General features: G+C 40.0%; 1 protein-coding gene across 1 annotated transcript in view; it reads left to right on the top strand.

Annotated features, from left to right (window-relative positions):
- GABRG3 (gamma-aminobutyric acid type A receptor subunit gamma3) overlaps positions 1–16,353 on the top strand; it is a 395,342-nt gene that overhangs the window by 368,149 nt on the left and 10,840 nt on the right. The window contains exon 8 of the mRNA XM_069972388.1: positions 11,350–11,546. Within this exon, the coding sequence (XP_069828489.1) occupies positions 11,350–11,546 (197 nt within the window). The remainder of the gene's footprint in view (positions 1–11,349; positions 11,547–16,353) is intronic.

The following is a 16,353-nucleotide window of genomic DNA, read 5'->3' as shown; positions in this document are numbered from 1 at the left end:
ATCACCTGCCAAACAGACCCTCAGGACGGATATTGGATTAAAAGCAGCTATCCGAGGGTACAAGCGGTTTGGGGAGGCAGATTGTGGGTATAGAGTCGCTTTAAAGGGGTTCTCTAAATATGACTGCTTTCCTCCAGAAACAGCACCATTCTTGTATATGAACTTGCTGTCTACACAATACATTAGGGGGGAAAAAAATCTGTGATATACTGCTGTGGTATAATCTATAGCAGTGAACAACATAAGGCTGCCACCAATTACAGTCTATAATAGTGTTGTATCAGCAATTGTGTTAAAATCTCCTGGTTGTCTGCAAATGCATATCGCATGTTGTTTTCGTAGCCAATACAGAGTGTTACTGCTCAATACCTCCGTCAATCAAATGACTGCCTCTTCTGTGAGTGCTCCGATGACCTGGAAAACATGGGACTTCCTGTGTTTAATCTCTTTGGGGAAAAAAACACAGGAAGTGCTGAGTTTTCCATGATAACTCGGTAAAAACATGATAAAAAAAATGTAAATTGCAAACATGCAATTTACATGCAAAGATTTTGTCTTTGTCACTGTTATAACGACAGTGACACATTAAATTTTCTTACTTGCAGTCCTCCCCCAGTTGCTGTTTAATGATATATTTTATTTGATAATGAATCCTAAATCTACCATAGATGATAAATCTTGTTGTGTGTAATGATCTCTTCTTGAGATGGGCAAACCGAACTTCCTGAACCATGAAGATTCATTCAGAACTTTGATTTGGCAACTAACCAAATTTTTTGAAAGTTTATACAAATTTGTTCAAAATGGTGGCTGCATATATTATGGTACCTTACAGCAAAAGTGCGTGTAATGTAAGCAGTCACCAAATAAGAGTCTGATGACCGCTGTAGCGGTGATGAGATTACATATAATAACACTGTAAGGCTATGTTCACACAACGTAAGTAAAGAATTAATCATGGTCGTTGCCGATTTGCAACACGTCCGTGATTAATCCTTTACCTACATTGTGCTGCAGCCTAAGGGAATCCCAGTCGGAGTGTATATACATAGTATACACTCCGGCTGGGACCCCTAGCAGCGATGTAAAAAATTGGCATGTCAGTTTTCAGTGGCCGCTATTCATTGAATAGCGGCCGCAGAAAACCCTGGCAGTTCGTACAATCCGGCCACACGCTCCATTTTGAGCAGCAGGGAATTTGGATACGGATGCGCCCACATCAGAACTATGCAGCGCTAAAGATAATCCGGCTGACACTGCAGTACCGGCCTGGATGATCTTCTCTGACACCGGCATGGCTGGTGTCATACAGCATCTGAACATAGCCTAAATCTGTAAAGTGTCCTTTGAATAACAAGTCCCTTCTGTAGATAGAGTTCCTCTAGCACATAGTAAGTAGTGTTCATTAGAATCTGCACATCACTGTAGTAATTTTTCTTTTGTGTTGTTTTTTTTTAACACTGTGAACACCAACAAAACTAAAGGAGAGGTCTGCCAGACCTATTTTTAAGCAAGTGCTGGGGAGGGGAAGGATAAAAGAAATGACATGGTGCCCGACCCCGCATAACAATAGGCAGGTTTTCTGCTACATACATGGTGTAATGACAAAGCACTTTTCTTAAACGTTAGATGTGGACAACATGGCACAACTTTTCAACTTTGACCAATTAAAGGACAACTCCCACAAATTTTTTTTTTTCTCATTTAACACACATTACAAAGTTATATAACTTTGTAATGTGGTTAAATACCCGGCCTGGCCCCCTTCCCCCACTTTCGGACCCCCGACCCCCCACCCCGGAAGTTAAGGAATGTATACATTACCTATTACGATCGTCACGGTCCTCTTCTCCGGGACGGCATCTGGTGACGACGACGTCAGAGCCGAGGGGCGGTCCGGGTCTTCTTCCTCCTCGCCGTCTTCATGCAAAGTGAATGGGGATGAAAAGGCTGCTGGTGCACATGCGCACCAGCAGCCTTTTCATTGGCTGGAGCGCATCACATGGCTTCCAGCTTGCTCAGCCCTGATTGGCTGAGCTTGCTGGAAGCCATGTGATGCGCTCCAGCCAATGAAAAGGCTGCCGGTGCGCAAGCGCACTGGCAGCCTTTTCCATCCCCTGGACCCGGAAGTTGGAGACATCGCTGGATGGCGGACGGCGGCGACGGAGAGGCGGACGGCGGGCGAATCGAGTGGCGATCGTCACCGGAGAGATGGTGAGTATGGTGTCTGTCTGTGTTTTTTTTTTTTTTGGGGTCCCGCGGGAGTTGTCCTTTAAGCCTACATAACAGAAAGTTGAAATGCCTAAAGGTGCATAACAGCCCCGTGAACCCAGCAACATCTGGGCATTAAAGATGGTCAACACACAGTTGGGAGTAATGGCAGACAATATGGTTGAAGAATTGCCACTACAGGAGAAGGTGAGATGGTGTGTCTAGACTTGGGGACTGCTCCTAAAGCAGAAGGGCAGATTGTGTGTCCTGACTTTGGCATTGCCACTGAAGCAGGTGAGATGGTGTCTAGTGACCTGAGGACTGCCACTAGAGGAGAATTTGAAATTGTGTCTGCCGACTTGGGTACTGCCACTAGAGGAGATGATGAGATGTTGTCTGCCGACTTGGGAACTGCCATAGAAGTAGAAGGGACTGGCAAGGTAAATTCGATGGCTGGATGGATGGCCTCTGCTTCTGGAAAAAGTTTCAAGCACAAACCGTCACTCATCTCCAGCATGTCTCTGCAGTCTGTGCTTCCTCCCACACCTCAGGTTCTTTTACTAATGAAGCGGCTCTCAAGGCAAAACCTCCAGCCAGGTGATGGCAGCAGCCCAATAACCGTGTGCTTCCCCCATAGGAGTGTACACATTTTTATAATCAGGTTCAAGGTTGCGCAAGTAGTTCGGTAGTTGTCCCTCTTGGCAACTCACAAAAAAAGACCGCACATTTCTGCATTCCTTGAAAAAGCTATATGTTCTTACTTTATCAAATTTCGTGACCACAGTTACTCTCCATACAGAATACTGTTCTCCAAAGCACCACCAGAGCTCTTCATCCTCCTCAGTCCACCCCATAGGCACTTTCTTTCAGAGACAACACAACTCTTGTCTCCAGTTCAGGTGCGGTTTGCAATTAAGCTTAATTCATTTGAAAGGAACCTATTTTTTCATGTGTCCAAAATGCCACTTTCAGATCTAGCTGGTCTTACTCACCAAGCCCCCTTGAGTATTGAGCCATCTCCCATCTTTCTAGCTGACACAGTTCCTGAGTTTCAAGTTTTTCTAAAATCTGGTCTATATCCAAGATGGCGCCAGTCGGAAAACTACAATTCTCATCATGCAGTGCTTCTCCCTGATTGGTCTATTCACGTACCTGCACCTTTAGCTTTCTTTCCTGCCCACTGATGGTCATTTCTACCTTGCACAGTAAACACAGGACTTTTTTACTGTGCAACTGAGAGCAGCCCCGACAGAGCAGACCAACCCCCTGACAATAGTAATTAGTAAAATCATTATAAAATATTATAGCATTATAAGTCTTAAAAACCTTCAAACACCTCCTGATATTACTCATGCAACACCTCCTGAAATTACTCTTGCAACACCTTCTGGCAATACTCATGCAAAAAAATTCTGACAATACTCATGCAACAACTCCTGACATTACTCCTGCAACACCTCCTGACATTACTCCTGCAACACCTCCTGGCAACACTCATGAAACTAATTCAGACAATACTCATGCAACACCTCCTGGCAATGACTCTTTTCTATTTTATTTTTTACAGTTGGGGGCTAGGTTCACACTATGTAACTGTGCGGCTGTATTTTTTATGCGGCTGTAAATGTGCGGATGAAACTCCGGCCGTGGGAAAAAATAGACATGCAGCTCAAAACATACGGTCATTTACTTTGAAATCTGGTTCAACTAAACATAACAAATAAAATCTTAAGAAAGTGATGCAAACACCTCGGGATGCATCTGGGAAAGCAGGGAACACAGTTTACATGAATTGCTATTACCGGGGTTTGCGATCCTCTGCACTAATGCCGATGTCTCTCATGGTTAATCTATTAAAATAATAAAACACATTTTCGTTGTAATAAAGTGCCTTTCGTTGTTCAATAATTAAATTTAAACTAATCCATCATTTTGCAATTAAATATACTGTTAAAATAAATAGATATATAAATAAATGTATATTTATATATATATATTTATTTTTTGACAGTATATTTAATTGCACAATGATGGATTCGTTAGAATTAAATTATTGAACAACGAAACTGAATTTATTTCAACGAAATTGTGTTTTATTAATTAAATATTAATTGGTACAGGAAGCTCCATAAGCCGTTAATTCATATGCCGGCAATAGAGCTTTCTGTACTAATCATCACTTTACTTTAATGAAAACATCAAATGTTTCTTCTAATTATGTTATCACAATAGCATTATTAGAAGAAACATTTAGAATTATATGTGCACTCAGCTGATTGGCTGATCGGCTCAGCGCACATATAATGAGCCGGTCCGCAGCACAGTGACTTCATTGTGCTGCGGACCAGCGAAGAGGACACATCAGGGTGAGTATAGAGCTCTCCCCACCCCCTCCCCAGCACTGCACCCCTCCCAGCAAGGAAGGGGGGGTCAGTTAACCCCTTCCTTGCTGGGATGGGTGCATTCTGACATCAGTCTGGCCCCCAAGGGGTTAAGGGGGATGCAATACATCCTCCCCTAACCCCTTGGGGGCCAGACTGTAAGCAGCGATCTGTAAAGATGCTGCATACTGTAAGGAGCACAACACCGCTCACAATGATGGGTGTTGTGCTCCTGTTTGTGTGTTTTTTGTGTGTTTCTCCCTTTTTGTTTTTCAGATATCGGTATCCTGTGTATTACGTCGGATTCCGTGGACTACGTCGATGACCAGCGTTTTTTTAATGTTTTTTTTTATAAAATGGTCAATGAGGGGTGTGGGGGTGTTTTTATTTGAATAAAAAAATTTTTTAACTTGTGTCTTGTCTTTATTTCTTTACTTTATAGACTTAGTAATGGAAGCCGTCTAATAGACGGAATCCATTACTAAGTTGGGGCCTAGTGTTAGCCGGTATAAAATGGCTAACACTAACCCCCTATTATTACCCCAGTACCCAATGCCACCAGGGGTACTGGGAAGAGCCGGGTGCCAGTGGTCCCGGAGCGTCAAAATTGGCGCTCCTGGACCGGGCGGCAGCAGGCTGGTAAGATTTAGGCTGGGGAGGGCCTAAACCAATGGCTCTTCCCACCCTGGTCTTACCAGGCTGCTGTCGTTTGGTTTTTAACCCGGCTGGTTCTAAAAATAGGGGGGACCCTATGCGTTTTTTTTTTTAAATAAATAAATAATTAAAAAAAAACGCATAGGGTCCCCCCTATTTTTATAACCAGCCGGGTTAAAAACCAAACGACAGCAGCCTGGTAACACCAGGGTAGGAAGAGCCATTGGTTTAGGCCCTCCCCAGCCTAAATCTTACCAGCCTGCTGCCGCCCCGTCAAGGAGCACCAATTTTGACGCTCCGGGACCACTGGCACCCAGCTCTTCCCAGTACCCCTGGTGGCATTGGGTACTGGGGTAATAATAGGGGGTTAGTGTTAGCCATTTTATACCGGCTAACACTAGGCCCCAACTTAGTAATGGTTTCCGTCTATTAGACGGCTTCCACTACTAAGTCTATAAAGTAAAGAAATAAAGACAAGACACAAGTTAAAAAAATTTTTTATTCAAATAAAAACACCTCCACACCCCTCATTGACCATTTTATTAAAAAAAAACATTAAAAAAAACGCTGGTCATCGACGTAGTCCACGGAATCCGAGGTAATCCACAGGATACCGATATCTGAAAAACAAAAAACACACAAACAGGAGCACAACACCCATCATTGTGAGCGGGGTTGTGCTCCTTACAGTATGCAGAATCTTTACAGATCGCTGCTTACAGTCTGGCCCCCAAGGGGTTAAGGGAGGATGTATTGCATCCCCCTTAACCCCTTGGGGGCCAGACTGATGTCAGAATGCACCCATCCCAGCAAGGAAGGGGTTAACTGACCCCCCCTTCCTTGCTGGGAGGGGTGCAGTGCTGGGGAGGGGGTGGGGAGAGCTCTATACTCACCCCGATGTGTCCTCTTCGCTGGTCCGCAGCACAATGAAGTCACTGTGCTGCGGACCGGCTCCTTATATGTGCGCTGAGCCGATCAGCCAATCAGCTGAGCGCACATATAATTCTAAATGTTTCTTCTAATAATGCTATTGTGATAACATAATTAGAAGAAACATTTGATGTTTTCATTAAAGTAAAGTGATGATTAGTACAGAAAGCTCTATTTCCGGCATATGAATTAACGGCTTATGGAGCTTCCTGTACCAATTAATATTTAATTAATAAAACACAATTTCGTTGAAATAAATTCAGTTTCGTTGGTCAATAATTTAATTCTAACGAATCCATCATTGTGCAATTAAATATACTGTCAAAAAATAAATATATATATAAATATACATTTATTTATATATCTATTTATTTTAACAGTATATTTAATTGCAAAATGATGGATTCGTTAGAATTAAATTATTGACCAACGAAAGGGACTTTATTACAAAGAGAATGTGTTTTATTAATTTAATATATTAACTATTAGAGGCATCGGCATTCGGCATCATTGCCGGCTATTTTTGAAGTACTCCTTACGGACCGCCTGTCAATCCTCGGCCGCATGTCCAGCCGCAAACAATGGTCTTGTTAATTTTTCACTGGTCCGTTTACAATCGGGCCGTAGATTCATACATAGTGTGCACTGTGCAGCCGTATATCCTATACTTTCCAGCGTACGCATGAACCAACAAAAATACCGCCGCACAATTACAGCCGCAAATACAGCCGCACAGTTACATAGTCTGAACCTGGCCTACACTTGTAATTACTAGTGATCAAGCACCCCTCACCACTCCTCCTTCTTCCCCTTTCTCCATGAAAGGAGTTTCCCAACTTTGGGCACTGGCTTCAGCTCCTCAGCGCATGTGCGCTGCTTCCCTGGTCTATGGCACCTGTGCAAACAGTGAAGAGGAGAGGCACGCAGCCGGTGATACCATTGGCAGGACGACATGCATTGCCCTTAACAGCATCAGCACATGTGCGAACATGGAGGCTGTCTCTAGTGTTCAAGAGGCCATTCAGCACAGACTACTCATGGAGAAAGGGAAGGGGAAAGGAGTGGGGAGGCATGCCAGAGTGCGGCACAAGTGCCTTACCACAACCCCTCTTTGACACTTGATTACAGTGGAGGATTTACGGCATCCGCTCGCCCAAGAGCTAAGGCAAAGGTACCCTTCTAACCAGTAAACTATCACTTAAAGCACACTGTCAGCACCTCGGGAGGGCTCCAGGTGCTGACAGATTCTCTTTAAACTTGTAGGACTTGTCAAGTTATATATTTTTTTGCAAATAAATTAATTTAACAAACTTGCCTCCTTCTCCTGATATACTGCTCTTTTCCTCCCATTGTTAACAGCTGGTTGTCTAGGTTACAGACCACCAATGTGATCCAAAAATGATCTGGTATGTTTATATTTATAGCTATTAGGGTATCTGCTTTTGGCAGTTTTTCGAAGCCAAAGCTAGGAATGGCTTTGTTCCTGGCTTTGGTTTTTAAAAATCTGTCAGATTAATCTCTCTTTGTAAAAGCACCCTTATGTAGATGTATAGAGATATAGGGGGCATTTATTATCAGACTAAAATGCCTTTTTATGGCACATATGGGTTCGATGCACAAATATTTTTGCAAACACTGGTATTGTGAATATTTTATTTGCATTGGGTCCCTCTGTGCCACTTGTGGTAGAGGGGAGGGGGTCAGGCTGGGGGGTGCGGCTTCACGCAGAGGAGGCACAGCCTCTGCATGTGCCACATTTAACATTTTTCAACTGAAAAAAATTCATTAAAACCTACGCCAGCTCTGAGCTGGTGTAGGTTTCACTTTGTGCTCACGGAGGGGTTCTGGTGTGCACAGGATTTATGTAAAGTCATTGCACCGCTACATAAATCCTTACAGACTTGGCACTGCAGGGACATTTTTAATAAATGTTCCCCAAAGTGTATATATACAGTATAAGTACATTACTCAGACCACTGTTTTCAGAGTACAGTGGTGGTCTGTAACCTAGACAACAAGCTTTCAACAATAGCATATCAGAGAGACAGAGTAGCATATCAGGAGGAGGCAAGTTTGCTAAATGAATGCATTTTCAAAAATGTATAACTTGATGAATTCTAGAAGCATAATTATATCAGTATATATGGGAATACCTCTTTAAGTGTACCTCTTTAAGTAATTAAGTAATTCCCCATCTGCACATATGCATTGGGCATCCTGATTTTATGTAGAGACACACCAGTGAATAAGAGCTGTTCTTGTGCTTTTGTGCTCTAAAATCCATGGCCGTGGCATGTACCTCTTCCTGTGGCCGCTCCTCTCTCCTTGCTGTAGCCTCGCTCGTTCCTCCGACCGTGCGTGGTCCCCAGTCCTCGGTGTTGTCTCTTTCTCCACGGTCTGGCGCGCCCGTCCCCTAGGGAGTGTGTGCGCCAGCTCTGCTTAAATTTAAAGGGACAGTGCGTCCTTCCGTAATTGGTTGTGCACACAATCACCTCCCTATAAAGCTGCACCTGTCCTGATATTCCCTGTTGGAGCCTCTGCATGCTTCCGATAGTGTGTGGTTCCAGCTCTCCATGGTTCCTGCCTGCTATGTGCTCTGTTGCTTGTGATTCCAGATGTTAGTCCTGCTGTGTACCTGCGTTTCTACGTGTCACCAGCTGCACCTTGCTCACTGCTGTTAGCAAGCCTAGCCAGGGGTAGCACCCTGGGGGTCACCTGCCACAGCAAGCCAGTCCCGTGTGACGGGCTCTGGTGAAGACTTACGGCCCCTTAGACTCCACTCCCAGTTTTTACAAGTACATATAAAGTTACTTCACACAATTTATGACATGCTCTGGTTGGGGCTATGTTCACACAGTATTTTGGCTGGCCAGTGTTTGTCGGTATTTTGGTCAGTATTTGCAGCCAAAATCAGGAGTGGAATTGAGTGGAAGAGAAAAACTATCATGAAAAGATTTTCTTTGTTTTCAATGCACTCCTGGTTGACTGACCAAAATACTGAGCAAAATACTGTATGTGAACATAGCCTGCATGTAAAAATTTGCACAATTTATAAAACTGTACATTTAGTGGTAAAATGAACAGTGTCTACAATATGGCCTCAAGAAGGCGAGGAGGAAACAATTGAAATGCAAAAATGAAAATCGGCCCATCATTAAGAAGTTAAAGCAAACGATTCTTTTACTGATCAGGCAGATACTAAAAAATTATTTATTTATTTTTCCTAATCTTTTTCAATTTTGTGACTTATTTTTTTTTTCTTTTCCATTGTTATGGGAGCTGCTATCTTGCCTTTGCTGTTTTTTTTAACAGCATATAGCAAAATGCTTTACAGCAAGCCTTACGGACATAGATGATACTAGACAAGCCCTGTCCCCTTGAGATGAATATGAAACATTACAAAGCATACCCTGTGGCTTGAAAAGGGAGCTGCAATAGTGTTATACTGGTGCTATTTATTTACTGGTGTCACTTGTTGCTGTAATTCTGTACAGATCACAGCAGCCTCTTCTTATCACCACAGATACATGAAATCTCTGCTTAATGTTAGGTCTAGTGCTTAGAATGAAAACTGCAAGACTTCAGGATTATTTTATATTATAGATGGCAAAATTGAAAAAGAATTCTAAAAAAAAAATGTTTAACTTGATTTAAAAGTAGGTTACTTCTGATGACACATTCCCTTTAAGTGAAAGTAGCTGCTGATGTCCTCCCATCGCTATCTGCATTAAACACCTTGGACACATGCCCCATTAGCTCCTTCTAGCTACGTCTTTTAGTAATGGGAATCAGTTGATTTCTAAACATTTTTCCCATGTTTAAGGCAATTCCTGAAATCTGTGTTATAGGCATAAAATATACTTTTAAGAATTTATTAGTTTTTGAAATATTTCTTACTCATTATTACAAATAATATGATATTTATACACAATTATATACAAGTAGAGGTGAGCACAATTTTGTAAAAGTTCGACAAAATGTGAAGCAAAGTTTGGGTTTGTCTGAAGGAAACCTTAAAGGCATTTAGCTGTTTTAGTGCGGTTCAGTAAGTTCGCTCACCACTACTGCCCAGTTCATGCTCTCCAGTGTCCCCACTGATCGCAGCCACCTCTACATCCTGACTGAGACAAGAGTGACAGCCCGCTCATACAATTAATGACTTAGACTGCATCCAGTTGATTGGCTGAGCGGGCTGTCCCTCTTGTCTCAGTCAGGAAGTTGAGAGGGAAGACACCATAGACCTGCAGAAGGGCACTCGGGGAGCACAGATAGGTAAGCATAGGAATTTTTTTGTAGGCATAGGCCCTTTTTCCATGTGTAGTAAATTGTGCAGCCACCATCTCGGACCGGATTCGTTACTAATTTTGCAATGTATGTAATGTTGTGTAACAAACCAAACTTTTTGCTTAGTTCACAATGAATCTTGGTTTGTGAAGTTTTGTTTGCTTATCTCTAACTACAAGTTTTGTTCAGTATCTTTAATTTACCCTATTTAATAAACATATTCTAAGTTTCATATGGTTATTTTTCCCACAGCAGTCTTAGGCTATGTTCACAAACCATTATTATTATTATTTTTTTGCTATTTTACAGCTGTCTTTTAGGATGGCTGTCATTTTGAGGCCAAATAACAATAGTTCATAATAATGACTGTGATAATACAAATAAAGGCCATCATTATAAAATAACTATAATAAATAATTATTTTGCCTCAAAGTGACAAAAATTTGGGAACATAGCTCTAGGCTGCATTCACACTCATAGTTCATGGTTCAATATTTCCTATACGTTAGAAACCAAAGTAGCAGTAACAGGTGGAAAAAAAAGAAGGATCCTCCCAAACTGAAAAAGCTTTACTTTCTTCCCATGCTGTGATCTATTCCTACATTATATTTAGTTAAAAGAAACAGAATGAGATACAAACCTCTGAAGGATGAATGTGAATGTAGCAGTTACAGAAGAAATGACACTTGACGCATCTTAAAAGGTATCTTCAAAATCACTTGAGGCAAATTGACCAGATTCACCGTGAATGGCTCACACGGCAAATCATCTTCATCATTTATACTTTTTTTTTCTTAAATGCATTCTTGATTGTTCGTTTCCCAGAAAATATTTTAAGGCTGTGCAAGTTTTCCTGCTGTAAGCTAAATGGATTTGTTTTTCCATTCAGGTATCACCACTGTATTGACAATGACAACATTAAGTACCATAGCAAGAAAATCCTTACCAAGAGTTTCATATGTCACCGCCATGGATCTGTTTGTGACAGTCTGTTTCTTATTTGTATTTGCGGCACTAATGGAGTATGCAGCACTTAATTATTACTCAAGCTGTAAAAAGCCGAGATGTAAAAAGAAGAAAAAATCGGTAAGTTAAAACTGCTTATCTCTATTGTATTCCATATGCATATTTCATAAAGTTAAAAAAAAAACTTAAAGGGCAACTCCAGTGATCACCCCCCCCCCCCAGCAAATAAAACACATTACAAAGTTATATTACGATTGGCTGAGCAAGCTGTCAGTCATCTGATGCTCTTCCCTGTAAGGTGTTAAGAGATGACTCACAGCTTGCTCGCCTCCAATGTTAGCCGTCAGTCATCTGATGCTACCTGCCGAAGGACGAGGAAGTAGTGACACCATCTGGAGCTCCAGGGACCCGCGATCGGTGGGAGATTCAAATATAGACAGGTGCGGGCGTGAAGGTGAGTATAATATACGTGTTTGTCTGTGATTTTTTTTTACTTTAAACACTTCAACGATTAAATATCAAAAATGTTGACATCTAAAAATATATTAATGGTAGGAAAATGGGGTTTATGCAGGAATTAGGACATGAAACCTGACAAGCACTGCAGTTGGCTGTTGTGGTATCCCTTATGCTTACATGTGGCTTATTGCAGTGCTATTGGAATGGCATGTTGGCACAATCAGCATAGGCTGAAGCTACAGCCATAGGCTGTGTTCACACTGTGTATTACAGCGGACATTCTGAGACACAGCCATGTTACAGAACTGCCGCTGTCAGTGAAACTCATCCTGGCTGGTGCTGCAGTACGGGGCAGATGAACGTAATTTCTTTTGAATTGGAATGCGGGCACTTTCAGGTGTGCCCACGTTCCAATTCACCATAGCTAACAATGTAAAGGGCGTCCAGAGCCGCAATTTACATTGTCTGCACTGTCAGTATTGTGCAGGCAGCGTTTCAATAAATAGCGGCCGTGCAAAACTGACATGTCAGTTTTTTGTGGGGCTGCACGGAATCCCAACCAGGATGTATACACGCTGGCCGGGATTCCATTGAAATCAATTCAATATATTATTTTATTTAAAAACTGCAACAATGGCCGTTATTAAATGAAAAAATATGTTGTGTGAATTTAGCCTTAAAGTAGGATACTGGGAATCTTTGGATGGCTCTGGTAAAACTTTGTTAATTAAACTAAAAGAGTTTCATTACTTATCTAGAGTGAACAGTTTATGTGTTTACTGAACAGCTGGGATTCTAATGTGGCTTTCATTAGATTTAATAAATCTTCAATCCAACCAATATTTATTCCAAGTTTGATTCAGTTTTGATTTTCCAATCTAACAAAATTGGCACATTTCTTAGTCAACAGAACACACTAGGAGAATTGATTTTCCCATTATAATCGCTTTGGCTAAGGCAAATTTTGAACCTGACAGCTCACTTTGTATGACTGGTGAATCTGTAACCAGTTTTATCAGTGATCAGCTCAACTAATATTGAATGAATATATTGCTTTACTTTAATTCCTGAGAAAAAATGTGAAATTTAGGGGGGTGAGGTGATAGAGATGTTAACAGACGGACAACAAAAATATTTTTGTTATAAAAGATTGTTATTAACTTACATTAAAGTGTTCAGCTCTAGGTCTAGACAAGCTGATGAAAAGGCAATATATGTGTCAATGTTTAATGAGGCTGAGCTGAATAATACTTATTCTTTTCAAGGACAGAACTCTTCTCTAAATGAAAAAATATCACACATTTTATGTTTATTGGGTTTGAGAGAAAAACAATCTAATATACCCAACACTATTAGTGGCTTTAGTAGTTGTCCTTGAAAATAGCTTTTTTTTTATTCTTCTGAAAAAATGATGACAATAGAAAGTAATATGTTTACCTAGGAAGACATGCAATTATATTCATATCCAAGTTATTATTTCTCTAATATTTTATTATTTGTATACCAGAAATTCATGCAGTTATTTACATGAAACTTCTTTTATCATTAGTTCCTGCCTTTAGTTGAGGCCTCATGTATCTATCTATATCAAAGCTCTGTACAGCCTCCTCTTTGTGAAAAGCCTTTATTTACGTACTTTAAAAATCTTAATCTACATTTTTTAAAATCTTTTCTGATAAAATATATTAGAAAACTTTAAAAAAAGATAATGATAGATATATACACTTCAATTCTGGACAGGGAAGGAAAACAAAAAATATTCATTCTCTCCAAGGGAAGATGACAATCCATTTTTTTTACAAGATAACGATCATCAAGTAATGGTCTATACACTGAGAACCGGTGTAGGGCACCCCAACCACTAAGAAGAGTACCAATAGCTCCCAAAGAGAACTATTCTTTCTCCAAGGTCTTATTCACATGTAATTTATGGATCCACATTTCCATATTCGAGTTAGTGCACATTGATGTCTATTGGGCTATTTACACAGTAGATTACAAGGATGCAAACCAATGCTGAAAAAAAAGGACATGTAATAGTGCGGACCCAGATTTTTTATGGATCCTCTGATAGAAATCAATGGGATACACTACTTTTTTGCAAAATGGTTGGCTTCCGTATTTCCGTAAAAAAAAACAGATGACCCATAGGTCATAAGATTGTGTTTCTAAGCAACCATAACCAGGAAGAAGGAACTGCAGAAGCCCATGTGCTGGCAAACAGAAAGAGAATTAACAAATTAATAAACGGAGCTGTCTCACAGTAAAGCAAACAAGAAACGGCAAAGTAAAATGGCTGAAAAATGATTATGTGACTTATTTTAGAGGTTGGGCATACTGGTGCTATTTTTTTTAACCTACTCAAATTTATTAAGTAGTATTGTTCAGTCATTAAAAAAAAAAACGGATTTACGAAAATATGGATGCAATACGGATGCCCAATCTGTAATTTTTAGTACATTGTACGGGAGGACTCTACAGACTTGAATATAATACTGAACGTGTGAATAAGGTCTAAGGGTCCCACTTTCTCCATTGTATCTATCATCCATAGCCCCTGCTCTAAGAAGTCTATGAAAAGGAGGCACCTACCACAGAAGGAAGAGGAGCAATGCCCGTTTTCTTATCAGCAGCATAGGACCATTTTGTCTTAGCATCTGTCCAAAAATTAGCTAGACCTAGGAATAATAAAACCTGTTCAATGTAATATATATTATTACAGACTCCACTATAGTTGGATAGAGAGTTTTCCCCAAAGGCTCAAGACTATACATGCTCTCAAACTACTACTAACCCCTCCACAAATTTAGAACCATATAGGTTAACCACCAAAGATTAAGGTTTCACTTTGGGCCCAGGTTCATATATAATGAAAGCTTTCCCTTATCATTACTCCCCGACCAACTTTGTAAAAACACCTTCTCAATACATCTAATTATGTAGCCCTTAGTACTTAATTCCAATAGGAACGTACCACTCTGCTATTTCTGCCACTCTACCAGGATTTCTACATTTTTTGCAAAAATTGCACAATCACTGTCCTCATGTTGTGTGTGGTATTCCAATGACACTTTATTCACGTCAATGGAACTAAGCTTAAAACCAAACCCAAACTAAGGGAAAAAAATTCATGCACTTTTTGAACGAAAGCAGACATGTTTTTCTTAGCCATTAAAACCTCTTTAATGTATTTTTGTGTGCATTTGATTCATAGGCATACATATATACCCTGCCTTCATCTGTATAAAACAAAAGTGCAAAGTTTCACAAAACTGTTTTATTGAGGTATCCTACTGCTCTAACATGTGGTAGCCCAAGGTCCATCATATATTGACACAGGAAATACTGAGGATACCATGTGACACTCTTTCTTATAAAACAAAAGCTTAATATTGCAAAAGAAATGTAAATATCACACCCGCAGTTGGATTTGGTAAAACATCAGGCCATTTATGCCAGCTTTATATGGGGATAATGTTATACACTAGAAAGTTAATTTTAATAAGAATATGGAATACTATTTAATTTAACTACTTGAGAAATCATTGAACTAAAACCAAAATTAAAATTATTATAGTGTAATACAGGCATAGTGCATAGTGGTGGAACTATGAATTCAGAGTAACCAATTTTTTAAAAGTACAGGTTATTGAAGCTAAAAATATCACATTTCTTTACTTCTAATAAGCATCTAACAGCAACAAATAACAGTTTACTGAATAGAATAAAACGGGGTAGACAATACTTAAATGTCACACTGTTTTCATAGCATGCACAAGTGCCTTCACTTCAAAGCAACCTACCATTTCACTGCTGCCTTGCTTCTTTTAATAACTCCTTCTTCTCTGACAAGTACAGTCACCTGTATGCTAGTCCAGTGGAAAAATTTAAATAGGACTATATTTTTGTTAGCAGAATTTCAGTAAAGAGGACTACATAAAAATTATATCACAGGTAAAGAATCCTCTGACTCCTTTAAGACACATTTGACTGTTTGGCATAACTTACAATAGAATTCCAGGCCTTTTATTTTAGTGTTTTGTGTTTTATAAATGTTACCTTGTTACACATTTTGTTTCTTTCTTCTTTTTTAGTTTTTCTTTTAGATTATAGGACCCTTAGGCTATGTTCACACAACGTCAAAAAAAGAGAAAAGGCATTTCATTTTTCTATTTAAAAAGACGCCCGTTATTGCATCGATTTAATAGATTTCAATGCAATACATTGAAGTCAATGGAATGACGGATGTCCAATGCACACAGTGTATAAAATGACTGGCGTTGTCTGTGAGGATGTCAAAATAATGATCATGTCATGAAGTCAAAATCATGACAATTATTTTTGGTCTTTTGAAACAGCGGAAAATATTTTTTAGTTGTTCACACACAGTTTTTTCATGTTTCTCCGTCCTTTCACCGTTTTTACTATTAAAATCAATGATCTTTCAATTAAAGACACCCCCAAAGGC

Source organism: Dendropsophus ebraccatus, chromosome 5 (assembly GCF_027789765.1).
Source record: "Dendropsophus ebraccatus isolate aDenEbr1 chromosome 5, aDenEbr1.pat, whole genome shotgun sequence".
NCBI lineage: Eukaryota > Metazoa > Chordata > Amphibia > Anura > Hylidae > Dendropsophus > Dendropsophus ebraccatus.
Note: the sequence above shows the minus strand (reverse complement) of the source record. Positions and strands in the feature narration are given on the sequence as shown.